Raw genomic sequence first — 19,779 nt, 5'->3', positions numbered from 1 at the left:
GATGAAGGTAGAGGACCTTCTGGGACACTAGTAAATGTTCTTCCTTGATCTGAACTGTGGGCAGTCATATTCACTTTGAAAATTCATGAATCTGTGCATACCTGTGATTTGTTTAATGGATTGTTATTTAAAAATTCAATATAAAGTATCTTGACAGTAAGAACTATAAGTAATTTGACTGCAGTGGACTAAAATAAATCAAATATGCTTCTATCCATCCCTATGCTCATAGTGATTTTTAAAAATGGTAAGTGCTAGCAGAACTCATTATTTTGAGAAACCAGTACATACAGGGAAAGAACAAGATATTTACTCTTCCTTTCCTATACAAACAGTACCAGTGGGTGATCAAAATAGTAGATGAAGGGAAGTTTCTTTTCTTAGAGGTATTCCAGCTAACCAAGGAAAAAGGAATAATAAAAATTGAATATCACCGTTTTGTAACACCTAGTGAATTAAGGGATCTAGACAATGGTCATAAATGGCTGCTGACATCATCCAAAAACAACAGAAAAAACCCTGAGACTGAATGCCACTTATGAAGTACAACAGTAAAAACAAACAAAAAAATCAAATCTGAATCTGATCAAGGCTCTAGATCTGTGCTATCGGTCTGGGGCTGCTCCAGGGTCCTGGGAGGGCCTTGGGCTGCAGAATGACCTCACCAGGGATGGAAGATGAGGGATGGAGGGTGTGGGGGATCAGCAGGGATGGAGTGGGGGGGAGAGGTGGGGCACATCACTTCACTCCTCCCGGATGCTTTGTTCAGGGCAGGGGCAGCCAGGGTGGGAAGGGGGTCATTGGGCATCTGTCATGGGCTCCCAGTTGGAGCTGCCCCTCTAGACAGGTGATGAGCCTCCCATCCCTGGGGAAATGCAAGCGGGGGGACACCTGGCAGAGCCGCAGCTCCCACTGTGGATGGGTTGGAACGCATGTCCTCCAAGTCGTAAACACTGGCTACTCCATCCCAGCTCAACTGTCTCTCGGGGCACAGTGTCTGAAAGCCAGGTGCCCATCTGGGTCCCACAGAGTTTGGCCATCTTTGACACCTTCCGTGAACCTCAGGGAGACCCTCCCTTGCCGGGCAGGGGTCCTTGTTCCTCAGCCCCCACTGCGAGTGCCCCACGTCTGACATGTCTCTGGGGCCCCGTGACCTCTATCAGCCCCACAACCTGGTGGCCACAGCACCTCACAGAACCGCTTCTGCAGCCACCGCACCCCAGCCTCTCACAAGTCCCGTGTCTTGCGGCCACGGAAGTGCCAGCAGGGACACGTGGGGCTGCCTCTTGCTGGTGGCAGGAGTGTCCTTTGCAGTCGTAACAAGTCTCTCTCTGGGTCTGGAGGAGGGGTGGCAGGGAGAGAGGCCACCCGTGCTGGACAGGGCGGCGGCACCTCAGCGCGAAGAACCTAGAGCTGGTGCCAATGCCTCCCTGCTTCTAACCCCTGCCTGCTGCTTCCTTTTTAACCTGGCAGCTCTGCAGCCTGAACGGGCCCTGCCAGGCCTGTGGGGCGGGCACTGCCCCCTCGCTCATGAACCACGCCGCGCACAGCTGCACCCCTCCCATAGTTGCAAATACCCAGGTCCACAGCCGATCAGGTGGCAGTTTAGGTCCATGAGTGGTGGTGCCCGGAGTGTATGGGCCCAGAGCGCCAGGCTTCAGCCCCAAGTGCAGGGAGGATGATGGGGGAGGCCCAGAGCGGCAGCGGCGGAGGGCGGGGCGGCGGCGGAGGGCGGGGCGGCGGCGGGGGCTGCGGTGGAGGGCGGCCCAGGGCGGCAGAGGCGGAGGGCGGGGCGGCGGCGAAGGGCGGGGCGGCGGCGGGGGCGGTGGCGGTGGCCGCGGAGGGCGGGGCGGCGGCGGGGGGCGGTGGCGGGGGGCGGGGCGGTGGCGGGGGGCGGGGCGTCGGAGGGCGGGGCGGCGGCGGCGGAGGGCGGCCCAGGGCCGCAGCGTCGGAGGGCGGGGCGGCGGCGGGGGCGGAGGCAGCGAAGGGCTGGGTGGGGCGGTGGAGGAGGGCGGAACGGCGGGCGGGGCGGCGGCGGCGAAGGGCGGGGCGGCGGCGGCGAAGGGCGGGGCGGCGGCGGCGAAGGGCGGGGCGGCGCGGGGCGGCTCGGGGGCCGCGGCGGCGGCGGCGGCGGCGGCGGCGGCCGGCAGCCCAGGGCGTCGGCGGAGGGCGGGGCGGCGGAGGGAGGGACGGCGGAGGGCGGGGCGGCGGCGGCGGCGGCGGAGAGCGGGGCGGCGGCGGCGGAGGGCGGGGCGGCGGCGGCGGAAGGCGGGGCGGCGGAGGGCGGGGCGGTGGCGGCGGCGGCGACGGCGGCAGAGGGCGGGGCGTGGCGGCGGAGGCGGCGGAGGGCTGGGCGGCGGTTGGCGGCCGAGGGCGGGGCGGGGCGGGGCGGGGCGGGGGCGGGGGGCGGCGGCGGGGGGCGGCGGCGGCGGGCAGCCCAGGACGTCGGCGGAGGGAGGGGCGGCGGAGGGAGGGGCGGCGGAGGGGGGCGGCGGAGGGCGGGGCGGCGGAGGGCTGGGCGGCGCGGGGCGGCGCGGGGCGGCGGCGGAGGTTGGCGGCCGAGGGCGGGGCGGGGGCGGCGGCGGCGGGGGCGGCGGCGGCGGGCAGCCCAGGGCGGCGGCGGCGGAGGGCGGGGCGGCGGCCGCGGAGGGCGGGGCGGCGGCGGTGGGCGGGGCGGCGGCGGGGGCGGCGGCGGGGGCGGCGGCGGGGGCGGCGGCGGGGGCGGCGGGGGCGGCGGCGGCGAAGGGCTGGGCGGCGGCGGGGGCGGTGGCGGCGAAGGGCTCGGCGGCGACGGGGACGGTGGCGGCGGTTGGTGGCGGCGGTTGGCGGCGGCGGCCCTGGAGGCGGCATCGCCCCCTGCCCGGTCTCCTCAGCGCAGCTGGCCGCCGACCAGGGCAAAGGCCGAGGCTACTGGGGCGGAGCGGTGGGCCGGGCGGCTGCGAAGTCGGCAGTGGCTGGCGTGGGCGTGGAAGCGACCGCCATGGCGTTCTAAAACCTAGCCACCCAAACCACAAACATTTAGGATCTCACAGTTTTTGCATCTTAGGAGTCTAGACACAGCCCAGCGTGAGCCACGCCCCTCCCCCTCAGGCGGCCACGCCCCTCCCCTCAGGAGGCCACTGCCTTTGTGAGGTCGCTGTTTTTGTGAGGCCACTGCTTTTGTGGACTGCTGGGGGTAGAGGCTGCAGTCCATCCTGAGGCCCTGGCTGTTCCTGGTTGGGTCCAGACAGAGGGGCAATCGCGTGCGAGAGGAGGAGAGTGGAGGGGCTTGTGCCGACCATGGAGCACAAACAGCAGTGCGAGTGCAAAGACGTGAGTGGCCGCAAGCCAGGCGGCATTTTTCTCTGGTGGCCACAGGCATGGTGGGGAACGGGGGCAGGGATTGCCACTCAAGCGAGGGTCGCGATGCTCCCAACTGTCCCGCTTCAGGAGGCTGCCCTGTTGTGGCACCCGGGGGCAGTGGCGGTGACTCAGACTGTACCGGCCGCAACTGGCAGGTGCGGGACGCCAGGGGAACTGGTGGCCCAGGAAGTGGGAGGACTTCAGGAGGCCCTGAAACCTGCCTGACTGTGTGATTCTTCTGTGTCTTTCGTTGGAGTGGAAGTATTGATCTACTTATTTTATAAGTCATACTCCCCTGTTTCTTTATACCTAGTGTTCTTTTATTGGATGCCAGATATAAATTTTACTTTGTATACTGAATATTTTTATGTCCTTATAAATATTATTTAGAATTTTTGGATGTAGATAATTTATTTGGAAACAATTTGATTATACAGGTCTTGCCTTTTATGATTTGCTGGTGGGGCCAGAGCCATGTTTAATCTGGGGCTAGTTGTTCCCTGCTACTGAGTTAAAACCCATCTTAGTTCTCTACTCAAAGCCTTATGACTTATGAAGTTTTTCCAGTGTAGCTTTACAGTGAAATATTTCTAGTGGGAATAGGCATATTTTTTACACCTAGGTAGGTTCCAGTGACTGTTTTCCCCAGTCCTTTAGGAAGGTCTTTACTGTAGTCTTGGGTAGTTGTTTTACATGTGCTAATCTATTTCTTGCTAAAAGTTTTGCTCTTGTTACCCAGGCTGGAGTGCAATGGCGTGATCTTGGCTCACCGCATCCTCTGCCTCCTGGGTTCAGGCAATTCTCCTGCCTCAGCCTCCTGAATAGCTGGGATTACAGACATGCACCACCATGCCCAGCTAATTTTTTTTATTTTTAGTAGAGACAGGGTTTCCCCATGTTGACCAGGATGGTCTCAATCTCTTGACCTCATGATCCACCCGCCTCGGCCTCCCAAAGTGCTGGGATTACAGGCATGAGCCACCACGCCCACCTCTGGGTTTTTTTCTTTTTTTTCTATATGCATTTATCTTCTTTCTAGTACATTCAACAGTAGCCAAGATATTCACAAAGGGTAATCACATTTAATGTACTATATTATGTTTATGTCTGGTAGACCTGAATGATATTTGGGTAAGCCCTCAGGAATCTTCCAATTGAAGATGATTGAGAAATTACTTTAGCTCACCAGGGCAGCCATGGATATGATACTCTATCTGATCAGAAACTGGATTAGTCCTCTGACGATGTGTAGAAAGGCAAATTGCTTGTGTATTAAATGTATTCTTTGTGTTTGATCACAAGGGAAATTTACCCTTTGTTATTCTCTTATTTTTGTAACATTACAAGTCAAGACAGGACTGATAATCCATTTTTAATATATTGTGACATTTTAAATAAATTGTTTTACATTTCTAATGACAAGTTAATATTAACCAATACATTTTCTTTAATATTGCAGAAACAACACGTTCTTAAAAAAAAAGGGGCTGATTTACAAAAAATACAAGCTACCAGTGTCAAAAGAAACAAAACGGGGAAAAAGACGTTGAAGCATGAAGGTAAAGATGGAACACATGGTGAATGTGAGAACATTAAAAGATGATGTAGCTAAGTAGGAAATGCTTATCTACCTAAATATCCTTTTGTAATCCTCTGTGTATTTACACTTGTTACTCCTTTTGTGCCAGACACTGTTCTAGGCATTTCTGTATTACAGTTCAAGTTGAAAAGTAGGCACATATGTAACAATTATAACAAATTATAACAATCTCATCAGTTGGCTCAGGGGACAGGCTTGCCTGTACTGTAGTTCCAACCAACCTCCCTATATTTAAAATAACTACTGAAATGATACAAACTTGTACCTAAGATAACTGCTCTTATATAGCAACATTGTGTTCTATTATACTGCCAACCAGTAAGAAAGGGTGAAGGTAGAGAATTAGGGAAAAAAAGAAGGAACAAATAAATGAAGAGAGAAAAAATGAAGTAAGTTTACAAGGAGAAATGGCTTTGCTATGCCCAGTCTCTACCAGTTTCCTTTATTTATAACATTATGAAATTACAATGGTTTTTTCTCTTCTGATATTAGCTACAATTTCATGGCCAGAATGCAGAACTGTAGACTTGATTTAACTATCTTTGATTGTGTATGATCAGGAAAGAAGCTGATTATTTTCCATGCAGCTTCATCATAGTATCCCATGAAACCCATTTCGAGGTCAGAGCTTTCCTGTGTCACTGCAGTAGATTACCAACTAGCCTTTGTTGACTTTTTTTTACCTGCCTCAGATCCATTTTGTACTGTTGCTTGTTATGCTTAAAACTCTGTTCTGATGGTTTCTTCCTCCACCGTTAAAACTATTACCTATTGAATGAAGCTCTGACTGTTTCAGCAAGCATTTATCAGCATCTAAAGTTCAGTACTTACCTAACTTTTAACTTTATTGAAAGATGAAATGTAAAGTAATGTGATTCATATCAGCCTTGGGTGTGAGCGATTATGTATAGCTACTCTCCAGTCTCAGTGAAGGGTATATGTGTCATTGTAGTCTTCTTGCGAATTTCAGAAATACACAATAGTGACATCACACGTCATACATTTTTAGAGGTGCCCCTATTTCCCATGCACCATAATCAGGTCTTTCTGGTTTCCATTTCATCATAGCGTCATGAGTGTGAACTCAGAACAGTGTCACATCCTCTATACTCTTACGAGAAATTTGCCCCACACACTTTTGCAGCTGGTGATTCTCCAGGCGGAGTTCAAAGTGAATTTCCTGCTGCAGCTCCTTATCTTGTCTCTGTATTTTTTCATTCTCAGAAAATATCTCAAGGCATTTATTTTGTTTTTTTAAATCATCCTAAAGCAAAATGGAATATTTTGTGCAATTACGTGTACAATCACATGTATAGATTTGTGTAACCTCGATCACAATCACATATAGAACAGTCCAATATTCCAAAAATCTCCCTCACCCTGTTTATTTGCAGTCACACCCTCCTTCTCCCAACTAATAATCCCAAATTACCTCTGGGATTATTAGTTATGTTACCTCTGGGATTATTATCAAATAGTGCTGTGTTCTCATGGATATATTTTTCTGTTGGAGAATGTTATGTAAATAGAATTTTACATCATTTGACTTCATGAAAATGGCTTCTTTTACTCAGCATAATACCCCTGAAATTCATCCAAGTTATTGCATGTGTCAATAGTTTGTTCCTTTCCGTTGCATGGATCCCTCAGAGTTTGTTTATTCATCCTTGAACTGAAAGAAATTTGAAATTTGGTGTTGTTTCCATGTTTTGGTGATTATGTATAGAACAACCAGAAGTACAGTTGTCATTTGAACATTAAGGGCTGAGAGTTGGAGCACTGACCTCCTGCACAGTAAAAAACTTACATTTAATTTTTGACTGCCCAGAAACTTACTAACAGCTCATCTCTGACCTTACTGATAAGATAAACTGTGGAGTAACATATGTTGTGTGTGTTATATATATTATATACTATAATCTTACAATAAAGTAAACTAGAGAAAAAATATTGTTAAATTGAGAAAGTCATAAGGAAGAGAAAATGTATTTACTGTTTGTTAAGTAAAAGTGGATCATCATTAAGGTCTTCTCATTGTCTTCATGTTGTAACACCTCTGGCCAATGAAAGCTCCTTAATTATAGCTCTAGTGGTATTTCTGGCATGATTCTAGTGGTGTTTGATAGCTCTTCTTGCTACCTGGGAAAACAGGAGGATTCTAACTTATCTTGTATGAATCTAGGTGCTTTGGCAACTTTGAAAATATAAAGTGATCACAGATTGATGCATTTATCTGTATTTATGCAAATACTTCATTTTCTTTATTATTGTGGCTTTAAAATAAGTTTTAAAATTCAGTGGTTTGAGTTATCCAATGTTTGTTGTTATGCCAAGTTGACTTCATTATTCTAGAGCCTTTGCTTTCTATACAAATTTTAAAAACTTGTCAATTTCTACAAAATAGCTTGCTGCTATTTAGTTGGGATTCACTTTTCATTTATTTCTCTCTGTCTAGGACCTTCAGTACAATGTTGAACAGCATTGGTGATTGTGTACCTCTTAATATTGTTCCAAAACATAAGGAAATGTGATACATATTCATTAGAATACCATATTGTATTTATTATATTATTTTTAATTATATGATGATTACTATATTATTAATGTAATGGTCAGTATAATATTATATTACATATTATACATGATATTTATAATTTGTTTTATGATTCTTGCATATTTGTTCATGGGGGAATTGGAAAAATTTGTAATTTATTATAATATCTGTAATGATATTTTGTATCAAGTGATTCTGATGTAAATGTATGAGATAGAAAATGTTCACTCTTCTTTAATTTTTTGGAAGGGTTGTGTAGAATTAGCATAATTTCTTGCTTAAATATTTAGCACAATTCAGAGGAGAAGTCTCTTGAGTCTGGAGCTTTTTTGTGGAAAAGTTTAAACTTCCTCCTTAATTTCTTTGCTACAGGGCTCTTAAATTCTCATATGCAGTTTGAAGGGCAATAGTTTCTGTGGATTTGAAACTCGAGGGTATAGAAAACAGTATCTGTGATTATGAGTTCTTAGGAAATGCTTTTATCTTCTCCTCCTCCTTCTCCATCCATGGCCACAAGCGAAGGCATAATTTGTCTGCTTCCTCTCTGGTATGATTTTTTTTTTTTCTTGTAGATGACTAATTGACAATGTAGCTCTTTGGAATCCTATACAGATGGTCCCTGACTTACAGTGGTTAGACTTATGATTTTTCAATGTTAGGATGTGTGAAAGCAATAAACATGCAATAGACACTGTATTTTAAGTACCCATACAACCATTCTGTTTTTCCCCTTTCAGTATAGCATTCAATAAATTACATAAGATACTCAACACTTTATTATAATGTAGGCTTTGTGTTAGCTGATTTTGTCCAACTGTAAGCTAATGTAAGTGTTCAGAACAAATTTAAAGTAGGCTAACCTAAGCTGTTATGTTCAGCAGATTAGGTGTATTCAATGCATTTCCAGCTTAACATATTTTTAACTTATGATGTTAACGTTTATTGTGATGTCAACCCCATTTTAAGTCAAGAAGCATCTGCATGTTTTTAGGAGCTGTTAGTTTTAATTCCCCATCTTTTGGGGGCCCAAAGTCTTGTTTTAAATGCTCTGACCAGACAATACATTTCCAGATGTGGCCAATGTCCCTAGAGCAGGTATCAGCTTCAGCATTTGTTTATCACTATAGATTTGTGTTCTCACAATTGTTTTACCTTCAGAAAGTTCTACTATCTCTTTGAAAGTTTAGCTATTTTTTAGCAGTATGACTTTAATGCTCTATACTGAATTCTAGGCAAAATGAAAGACACTTGTTTAGCATATTGCTGGAAACACTTTTACACTGTTGGTGGGAGTGTAAATTAGTTCAACCACTGTGGAAAACAGTGTGGCGATTCCTCAAGGACCTAGAAATAGAAATTCCATTTGACCCAGCAATCCCATTACTGGGCATATATCCAAAGGATTATAAATCGTTCTACTATAAGGACACATGCACACGAATGTTCATTGCAGCACAGTTTACAATAGCAAAGACCTGGAACCAGCCCAAATGCCCATCGATGATAGACTGGACAGGAAAAATGTGGCACATATACACCATGGAATATTATGCAGCCATTAAAAAGGAGGAGTTCACATCCTTCGTAGGGACATGGATGAACCTGGAAAACATCATTCTCAGCAAACTGACACAAGAACACAAAATCAAACACCACATGTTCTCACTCATAGGCGGGTGTTGAACAAGGAGAACACATGGACACAGGGAGGGGAGCACTATACATGGGGGTCTGTTGGGGGGGAGGGGGGATAGTGAGGGGGTGGGGAGTTGGGGAGGGATAGCATGGGGAGTAATGCCAGATATAGGTGAAGGGGAGGGAGGCAGCAAATCATACTGCCACGTGTGCACCTGTGCAACAACCTTGCATGTTATTCACATGTACCCCAAAACCTAAAATGCAATAAAAAAAAAAATAGTTTTATCTTCACATTTAACTTTCAGATATGTACACTCTTAATCTCAGTCCATTTCTCTCTAAAATTGCTGAGTTCATGTCCTTTGTAGGGACATGGATGAAACCAGAAACCATCATTCTCAGCAAACTGACACAAGAACAGAAAACCAAACACTGCATGTTCTCACACATAAGTGGGTGTTGAACAATGAGAACACATAGGCACAGGAAGAGGAACATCACAGACCAGGGTCTTGGGAGTGGGGGGCTAGGGGAGGAATAGCAGGGGGTTGGAGAATTGGGGAGGTATAGCGTTAGGAGAAATACCTAATGTAGATGATGGGGCAATGGATGTAGCAAACCACCAACATGGCATGTGTATAGCTATGTAACAAACCTGCACAGTCTGCACATGTACCCCAGAACTTAAAGTATAATGAAAACATTTAAAAAATAAAATAAAATAAAATTGATCACACATCAATTATTTTATTTTATATAATAATCAGGTGTACACAAGAATTAACATAACTAATCCATAGCATGATGAGTTTTATAATATAAACATGTTTAGAGTGCTTTGAGAGCACTGGGAAAGGTATTTATTCAGGTAGTTTTCAAGGAAGACTTTCAAGAGTTGACATAAGCTGAATGAGAGCTAAAAGAAATTGCAAAACCATTGGCCAGAGAGGCATGAGAAACATGATATATTTAGGGAACGGCGATATATTCTGTCTCTGGACCATAGCATATATATGAAAGACTAGTCAGAGAAGACACTAGAGAGGTAGAAAAGGACATCAGATCTTATAGTACAGGTTCTTGCCAAGAATTTTGGACTTCACTGTGGAGAGTCTCTGAAAGCTTATAAACAAGGTAGTAACAACAGAAAATAAATACCTACTAGAGGATTAACATTAGCAAGTTGCTGAGGACGGATACAAACTATATAATTTTCTTTTTCTGATAAATAGGACCTCAGGCTCAGGCTACAGACCTGGGAATAGTTTCTTCTCCTCTTATCACCAATATGTAAGTATCTAAGGAATTATGTGTAATCATAAATAAAAATTTTAATGATTACATAAGAGTGCTGCTCATAAGCAAATGATTACATGGAATCCTCAATTTTTGTAGTTCTACTTGGATTTAGTGAAATTTATAGTCTTTTGCAGACTTTCAGCACTAGCTTAAGTTGTAGACAAACTGAATCTTTGTCCTTCCCTTTCTTTATCTCCATATCTCCTCTGTAGTTCTATAATCCACCTATTGTCAGGGTCTCCATGCCACTTTGAAGTGTATCTTCATCATAGCTTTCTTCAGGTAATTTCTCATAATCTGTATTTATTTCTTTGCCTTTCTTTTCTTTGAAATAGCTACCATTCCTTATGCTTTTTGAGACTATTGGCTTTCTAATACTGGTAATATAGTTTACTCTATAGTATTAATGACTTAATCAGTTATCCCCCACCCTAAAGGGTATTTTGCAGATTAATACAAAATAATAATCTCTAATAGTAGAATAGTAGAAGAGATATTTGTTAAGCCCAGGGACTTTTCACTCCTCAAACCTTAGTGACCACCTATTTTGTTGATGTTTATATCTGTTTTTCTCAACTCAAGAAAAGAGAGAGAGGAAAACATGAATCTAAGTAATAGCAATGAGTTATTTTACACCCATGCCACAATATTTTTAAAAAATCAGCAAGACAAATGAAGTCTAGGAAAGACTTTACAAACCCCAAATTCCCATGAAGATGATTGAGTAAAATAAGTTGTGAGTGATGGCAAATGATCTTGACATGTTCAGACCAGCCTTCTTGAAATAATAATTTTTACCTTAAGACAGATAAATACCAGTTTGTTTGACTTATTGAGTATTCATATGATACATAACACAGTAAGAGATGCAGAAGGAAGGAAACTGACTTGTCTAGTTCAAAGCAATAAAACTTGATGACCGTATGTAGACTACATGTAAAATAACATTGCTTATTTTATTTATTGGATGCATACATTTTTATTTACTGGAAATATAAATACATGCCTCTTTACAGAAAAGGTTATAAGAGGCTCATAATATAGTTGTAAAAAGTGCATTTTTATCTTCTTCAACACAAGAATGTAGAACTACAAAAATCACTTGAATATTCCATAGCAAGCGTTTTGGATATTCTTTCCTTATAAATCTTAGCTTGGTGAAAAATAAAAAACTCTTTATCTTACCTGGAGCTTCTTACCTCTTCTCCAAAAGCATACACAGAGATCCAAATAAAGAGTAAAGACACATATGTCACACTCCTCTTGTTCAGGTTTAACTCCGAGTTTTATAGGAGTTTGCTGTGGAAGTCTCACATCTATTCCATCATTTCTTTCTCTTCTCTCACTTATTGCTTAGTTTTCTTGTTTCTGTTCAGTTGTTTAATGTTACAAAAGATTTATAAAATAGAGATGAAAATTCAGTACCAAAGGAATGAAAATAAAGAAAATATAACAGCGGTGGGAGTAAAGTTGCAATAATTCAGCATTGCACTTAGGTGATGAGTAAGCGTGTATTACAGGGAAGGTATAAGGAGTAACAGAGTGAAGACAGCAATAAATCTATTATCCTGAAGACTGTGGTTAAAACTTGTAGTTTATTTATTGGCTAATAGTCTGATGGTTTTTAGTGCAAGTATAATGGTCAAATTAGCATACATAATGAGTAACTTTGACAATGATATATAGGAAAGATTGAAAGAAAGAAACTCAGAATCAGTTATCAAAGTCCATTAGTGGCATGCACAAAGGCTTCATTTGCCATTAGAGAGAAGTAGGCACAATCCAAAAGACTTTAGATGGGGATTTATTTATCAAACGTTTATTGAGAACCTACTATGTTCAAACTATAATGCTAGATCTTAGGCAGGTACCAAGATAAAACCATGTTTCTATGATTTCAGGGTATTATCTTTGAAGGATATTATGAAGCTGAAGCGAGGGGATAAAAATAAGACAAATTAAAACACCAAAACCTATTGCTATTACCTAGGCTCACTGTTTTTCCTAAATAAGTGCTCTCTGGAACGCTGCAAGTCTTTGATTAATTCTCTAGAGTTCCAGAAACTATAATTCTGGTCATTTTTCTTTTGCCATTTACTCATTATTTTTTTTGGAGGAATGAATATCTGAGATACTTACTCTGCCATTTCTGCTGATGCCATGCTTTATCCGGTTAATAAAATTGTTTTCTAATAGTCATTAATAAAGCTTTTTCAGTTTTCAGATTAAATTTACATGTAGGCCTTTGTACTTTGGTTCTGTGTTGCATGCTTTTGGAGCAGAAAGTCTATTGGGAACTGGTATCAATGAATACATAGAACTCCTTGAGTTATGTTTTATGCCAACGATATAACATGAAGAAAACAGAAAAATGAATCTGAATGCATTAGGTTGCAGAATATCTAAGAGAAAAACCTGTGGAAAGTTGGGTTGACCTAAGAAACCAGATCCTAGAAAAACAAATGAGGGCAAATGATAGAGAACATATCACTGACATCAGCTTCCATGCTCCTAGTTGCATACTGCAAAAAGGTACTAGTCTAAGGATAGACTGTTGTCACAAAACCCATTTTATGAACTGGACCCAGTGAAGTTTTTTTTTCCTGCCAAAATATAGGACGTAGTTTTCAGTCTGCCTATTTCTTAAAATTGAATTATAAACTTTGGGGAAAATGTAAATTTAATCATGTGGAGTACAGGCCTAAAAGGAGTGTACTTAAGAAAGTAGAAAGAAAAAAGAAACAGTTCAAATCAGCAAAAGTATAAGAAAATAAATCAGACTTCAGTTTTAGAACTTGTTTTAATAAATATTTATTTTATTTTCTATTATGTTTATGATTGAGCTATACTTTTTTTTGGAATTCAGAATATTTTTATTTCATTAGTGTGTGATGGTAAATGTAATAACACATAATAGAATATTGTCATAAACAGAAAAGGAATGCATCTAAACTGGTATTAAATATAGCTAGATATCCATGATTTTAACCCATAGTTATTGAATAATCATTCACTATTTTCTTCCTGCCATGGAATATGGGGAGGGAATGGTAGAACTATAGCATTTCAAAGAGTAAATAAATGACAATCAGAAAGTTCTGGTCAGATGCCTTGCTGCTCTATCAGACCTTTTAACAGTCAGAAGAAACTCAACTGCCCCCTCCCTGCAAATCCTATATCCTTTTTCAGAGAAACCAAAGTGGGCATGGCTAAGGTGTGTTAAAAGAACAAAGATCAGAGAGGTACATTGTTTATGCTGTAGCTATAAGTCTGTTCCCATGAGTAATAAAGTACATTTCTAAAACTAGAGGCCAATCTAGGGAAAAAGTAAAATAGAAGGATTGGAAAAAATGGTATATTCTTCATTTTGAATTTCTATAGAAAAACTCTTAGATACAACAAAATGATTCAATGATCAGAAATTTTAGAAAAAAGTTTTATAAATTCTTGACTCTATAATAAACAAATGATCAACCTTTCTCTACAGGAAAAAGAACTCGCTGCAGAATTCCTTTCAAGAAAAAGTATGTATCATAAAATCCACTGACAAAACAACATATTAGTCTTACTTTCTGATACATCATAATAGAATATATTGTGTTAACTAGAAAACTAGGAGTCATCCATTGATATTTGTTGGTCTTCTTCTTCGTTCTTTTTTCTTCTTTGAAGTTCCTTTTCAGTTAATTCTTATACTTTTCTGTGGTCCAAAGTTGTTATCAAAAATAATATTAGGCCTTCAAGATGAGGTCTCATGGGTATAGAATGGTAAAATATTAAGGGATCTAGCCATCACAGGAAGAGAATGAAATAGCACAAGCCTATTATATCATGGGAAGCTATATCGATATGCCCTTCCAGATCTTGTTGGTGAACTCAGTAGTAGATGAGTTGAGATGCTTGGATCTGTCTTTAGCAGTTTTGTGAAAAGGGACCTCATCACCTATCAGCTGAGACTTGGAACAGGCAAAGATAAGGTAGTATATTTTTATGAGACCTAATTTGGATCTAGACTGAACACACAGGAAAGAGAAAGCACTTGTGGAACAATACATATTCTGGCACACTATTTAACATGGCCACTTGCTCAATTCATAGAATATGCAGCAAATACGAAAGCTTTGACCCAAGAGAATATTTTTCAGTTTAATGTTGTAACAGAAAGAAAGTGAAAACTGGGATTTCATCTGTCATATTTCACTACAAAGAAAACTTTAGAAATAGATGCCTCTTTTATATATTAAGGTTGGAATCGCTTTGCCACAACTAGCCTAAGAGTAATAATGTAGGTTATTGTTTATCATCTCTTGTAATAAGAAAAATAACATATATTGAATGTCTTAGTTTATAATTTATATGTGTTGTAGTTGATTTAGAATAATTATCTTCTCTGTAAATATTTAGGTTTTATTCTTAAATATTTGATTTAGAGTGTATTTATTTAAGACAAGTATTTTATAACAGACTGTCATCTTAAAATATGTGTCATAACCACTAACCCATTGCTTATACAATAAGTTAAAAATATTGGGGGTATATTTGGGGATTACAGCTGAATAAAATGGCCTTTCCTCAGATGCTCCTCAAATGCTTTGAAATGGGCCGTGAGGGAGTGTGGCATATACATGTTAACTTTTCTTTGAATATTTCTCTGAAATATGAATCACTTCAGAGTAATTTAGACAATATTTTGGGTGTGAGCAGCCTAGTTACAGGAATCTTATTTACACAAAGATTTACATGTCAGCCTTCTAAGCTTTGCTGCCAATTACTTGTGTTTACAGCCTGTATGCTTTAAGAGTTTTAACAATTTGAAAACAGAGTACTACTTTATTATAAGTAAGAGTTTTGTAAGCACAAAATACATTTGCAGTTGGTAAGTAGAGGTTTGTAGAACTCTACAGATGCATTTGTTTCTACCCATGGTCCAGTACAAATCTATGACAGCACCATTGGTCACTAAGGAAATGGTTATTCAAACCTGGTTCTTAGTTCCAGCTCAGTAATAGTCTAACTTTCTTAATCTGGCTCAGCCCTCCCTACTCTTTGATTCCCAAATCTAGCTTGGCTTTTATGTTCTATCTAAATTAATATGTTACCTTACTTTATTATCTGTTCTCAGCTTTCCTATCTAAGGCAATTTGTATTTACACTTGTTTGTTAGGTAAAAAGCTCATCAATCTATATAAAGCATGAGCTTTTATTTTTACCTATCAAATAATTCTTAATAATTAACTTTAGTCATTGCTATATATATATAGACTACAGGCTCACCCTTTCAGCAGGGACTGGAAGAGAGAATGATTTGTGCTCCTTCCCCATATCTCAGTTAGACAGATGCTTCTGAAAGCAACCAAATATTTTGGCTGCATCTGTTTTGAGAAATATTTTATTACAAATATTTAATGATCTTAAAAATCAGCTGGATCATAAAGATTATACATTTTCTTTCCAAAATATTTGCACGCTATGTGCCTATACAACAATTTGGTAATTTTTTTAAACAAAAAATCATTTATCCTGATAGTAAATGCCAAGAGAAAAAGAAACTTCTGAGAGACTGTGAATAAAATAAATCTTAAACACTCACAAAAAAATACTTCAGTGTAGTGCAGAATAAACAAACTAGAAATTCATCTGAAATTCTAAATTTCTAATCTTTTTTTTTTTTTTTTTTTTTACTATTTTCTTCCATAAACCATATTGGTATTCCACCTATACATTGCTTGATATAAAAATTCGATGTTACCTGCTGTCTTCAAAACATAGAGTAAGTTGTTACATGACTTTGTTTTCATCCCTGCTTACTTCATTTCTAGGCAACTTGTGAAGAACCAAATATTATAATTCAGGATATAGTGACCTGTGTTGTTCCTAAAGTGACTAATATATTGTACCCAGCCATCACAAAGTATGAAGAAAGATTGAGAAATAATACATACCCAGCATCTGATAACTCCATCCTCTCTTCAGATAGTACAGGTTTCTGTAGCACATGCAATGAAGACTTTACATATAGAACGTACATATCTTCAACATCTGAAACATTTCAGGCAGGACCCTGTGCATTTCCAGTTGACCTGTCAGGAAAGAGACCAACCACACCGATACCACTTTCTCCTGCACCTAAGGAAAGAACTGTTGTGGGGAAAACCTGTCATGCAAAAGGACAATCTATAACCTCTACACTTAAATATAATAAAACCAATGTGCTATGTTCATACCCTAAGCTCAGAAGTTGTAAATCAGATAGTGATCTTTTAGCATCATTTGAAACAAGCACAACAAAGTGTAAGGATGCTACTACTCAAACAGATAGCCTAGGGGGTTCATCGATTTGTGATAAAAAAGCAAAAGCCATCGATGAAATGAAGAATTTAAAAAATGTTTTTCTTAACTTTAAATGTCACTTGAAAGAGAAAACTAAAGTGAATTTAGAAAGCAGTTTTCACAAAATAATGTCTGATTTAACCCAGGCCATTCCCTCTCTCTCTTCTGTTACTGCCGAAGATTTTGTTCAACAATGTGAACGTGAAAAAGAAGACTTGCCCTCCAATGTTGATGTTTACTCAGTTGCTTCTGAGACTGTGGAAAATATGCTTGAGAAGTTAGAGTCTGCAGTGGAGAAAAAATGTGTTGAGATGTTTTCACAAGAAGATGTACCAGTCAACATTAAACCAAGCTTAACAGCCAGTGATGAACATCTCCCGTCATCAAATAAAAAACCTTTGACGGATTCAATGCCTCATGCTTTAGACCCAATGTATGATATTGCAGAGGACATGGTGCACACCATTTTAGAAATGCCAATGTCTCTTACTTCTTCTAAGCAAAATGAATATCTTCATCCTGAAGATTCAACTAAGCTTTCCTGCCAGCAACATAAGACAGACCCAGTATGCATGTTCCTTCAGAGAGCTGGCAAAAATAAATCTAGTCTTGAATCTGACACAGCTAGTTTAATTGTCAATGAAGAAACACAAAATGTACTATCAAATATTTTTTCCCAATCCTCTTTGGTTGGTTATATAGGGGAAGCAATTAGTGCTATACTAGGTTATATGAAAAGTGAACTAAATAATGAGAGAAGTATTGCATCTGAAGAAACAGTAGTACTCCTTCAGCTAATTGATGATATCCTTATTCAGCTCCGTCAAGAACCAGCAAAGGAAAATTTTCAAAAAAGTAGGCAACCTAGAATAAGTAGTCGTTCTGACACCAAAGAAAAGTGCAGACTCGCTGGCACTAGATTATCTAATAGTCCTAGGTCTGGGAGACCATTTCCACCTATAAATCTTCCAGGCATGGTTCTTTATTCTGAAGATGAGGAGACAGACAATATTGTAAAAAATGTGCCTGATTCAGCTTTCAAAGATGAAAAAGTAAAATCACAAGAACAGATTCCTAATGATTCGTTTACAAAGGGAAACACTTGTTTTAAATACCAAAGAGATATCGAACCACCTACAAAGCCTGTTTCTAGAAGCCAAGTTGCATTTCCTGATTGGGAATTAAAGACTGAGCCACCATCTCTTAATCATAAAGATACTTTAAAGAAAAAACTTTGTTTGAATAAAGTTATTTCAACCTTCAGCCAAGACCAAAAGCATCAAATACAAAAGGCTTCAGAAAACATAGTCACAAGTGTTTTAAAAGAAATGCTCAAGGACATATCTTTTGTTCCTCCTGGTCACTTAGACAGCAAAACTGGTGATGAAGCTTCAGTTCATTTTTCACAAAAGCCTCAAGGACTGTCACATCAAGAATGGATAGACCAGCTGTTTTCTGTTTCAGAAATCAATACAGTGGCTCAAGAAATAAGAGACTCTGTGTTAAACATACTTCATAAGGCACCAAACTACATTTCCAATACCACTAATAGTTACATTTCATCATCAGTTCATCAGACTTCCTTAGATAAGAGAAAGCCTGATATTACAAGGGTGGAGCTCTTAAAAGATGTGCAAAGCAAAAATGATCTTATTTTTCGATTAGTGGCTCATGATATTGATCGAGTGGATTTGAAAAATGACATATATGAAGAACTCAATTCTGACGAAGATGAAGTTGTTTTAAGAGAGACTGTGGCAGAAGAAGACTTCAAAGTATTTAAAGATCAAGTAAAAGAAGTCAAGAAGCCAGAAGAAAACAAAGTTTCTCCTAAGTCAACACGAAGCACTAGCAGACTGAAAAAGCTTTTGTCACTATTTAACTGTTGTCAGACCACAGCCAGTGTAAATATTGAAAGTACTGAAGCAACCTCAAATCAGGTAATAGAATCTAAGGAGACACATGTTAAAAGACCTGTTGCTGAGCTTGACATGGCCATAAAAAAAGCCATGCCTGAAACAGTCTCTTCATCTTGGGAGGAAAAGCCACTGTGTAAGGTAAGTGAGAAGCATGACAGTTAGTGACAAGAAAGGGGAGATAGATTTACAAATATGGCCCAATAATGTATCTTAGTTGGTCAGAAAAGAATGAATTCAGTCTCAAGCCTGGTGATATTTACAGAATAAGGGAAATAATTACCAGGCACAGCTGTGAATCTCAACTGTAGGAAAGCAAATAATAGGGGAAAAACTAGATTAATTAGAATCTCAAAGAAAAGAGACAATGAAACCGTTAAGAAACATGTAAACTAATTATTAAAAACAATTGGTTTCTACCCTTTTGTATTTTTCCTGGTAAGTACTCATTGAGCATTTGGTGTGGCGAGCCTAATGCCACTAGAACAGCAGCAGAAGATTGGCTCTGAGTAGGAGGAAGAAAAAAAGATCCGCAGAGATTCAGACTGCTTAGGTTTGAATCCTGACTCTTAGTAGCTAGGTGACCTTTTGGTAAGCTATATAACCAACTTGCCCCACCTTAACAAGATAATTTATATATTTTAAATATCACCCTTACAATTAGCCCATAATCCCTGCTATCAGCATGGTTAACATCTCTTGTTGCTGGCTCCAAACCCTCAAATGATGGTCTGGGTCTCAATGACCTTTTGAGTTTAGTCCTGTCCAAAAATCTATACCATAACATGTTTTTGGAGAATATATTATTTTTAATATTCTGATGAGGCCATTCTCTTGATTATCCATTTGATGTGATTCTAAGGTAAAACAAAAGCTTAGATGAACTACAGAAAATAACAGAAATATAACTGCTCAATTCAGAAGTACACATGACTTTGCAACAAATAGATCAAAATATGTGTTAAGGTGATTGATCTGGCAAGATACCTAATTGATCAGAGTTGTATCTGTGTTCTTCCTCTTTTTGAACCCCATAATATATGATTTTAAATGTTTTTAAAGTTTAGAGGTAGATTTCAACAACATTGTTCTAGATTTAT

General features: G+C 40.5%; 1 protein-coding gene across 10 annotated transcripts in view; it reads left to right on the top strand.

Annotated features, from left to right (window-relative positions):
• Positions 1-2,960: 2,960 nt before the first annotated feature.
• LOC135272934 (fibrous sheath-interacting protein 2-like) overlaps positions 2,961-19,779 on the top strand; it is a 32,113-nt gene continuing 15,294 nt past the window's right edge. For 2 of the 10 annotated variants that reach the window (XR_010340845.1, XM_064371658.1), the window contains exons 1-5: positions 2,961-3,312; positions 4,802-4,901; positions 10,367-10,424; positions 13,921-13,957; positions 16,253-18,820. Coding sequence is in view for 9 of the 10 variants with exons in the window: in XM_064371658.1 (XP_064227728.1) it covers positions 3,280-3,312; positions 4,802-4,901; positions 10,367-10,424; positions 13,921-13,957; positions 16,253-18,820 (2,796 nt within the window). In the remaining variant the exon portion in view is untranslated. Of the gene's footprint in view, positions 3,313-4,801; positions 4,902-7,868; positions 8,044-10,366; positions 10,425-13,920; positions 13,958-16,252; positions 18,821-19,779 lie in introns of all 10 variants that reach the window. The other 8 variants (XM_064371660.1, XM_064371662.1, XM_064371659.1 and 5 more) reach the window with 8 other exon arrangements.

This window comes from Aotus nancymaae, unplaced genomic scaffold, assembly GCF_030222135.1.
Source record: "Aotus nancymaae isolate 86718 unplaced genomic scaffold, 86718_ANA_hifiasm-v0.15.2.pri h1tg000155l, whole genome shotgun sequence".
NCBI lineage: Eukaryota > Metazoa > Chordata > Mammalia > Primates > Aotidae > Aotus > Aotus nancymaae.
This window is presented reverse-complemented; position numbering and strand designations above follow the sequence as displayed.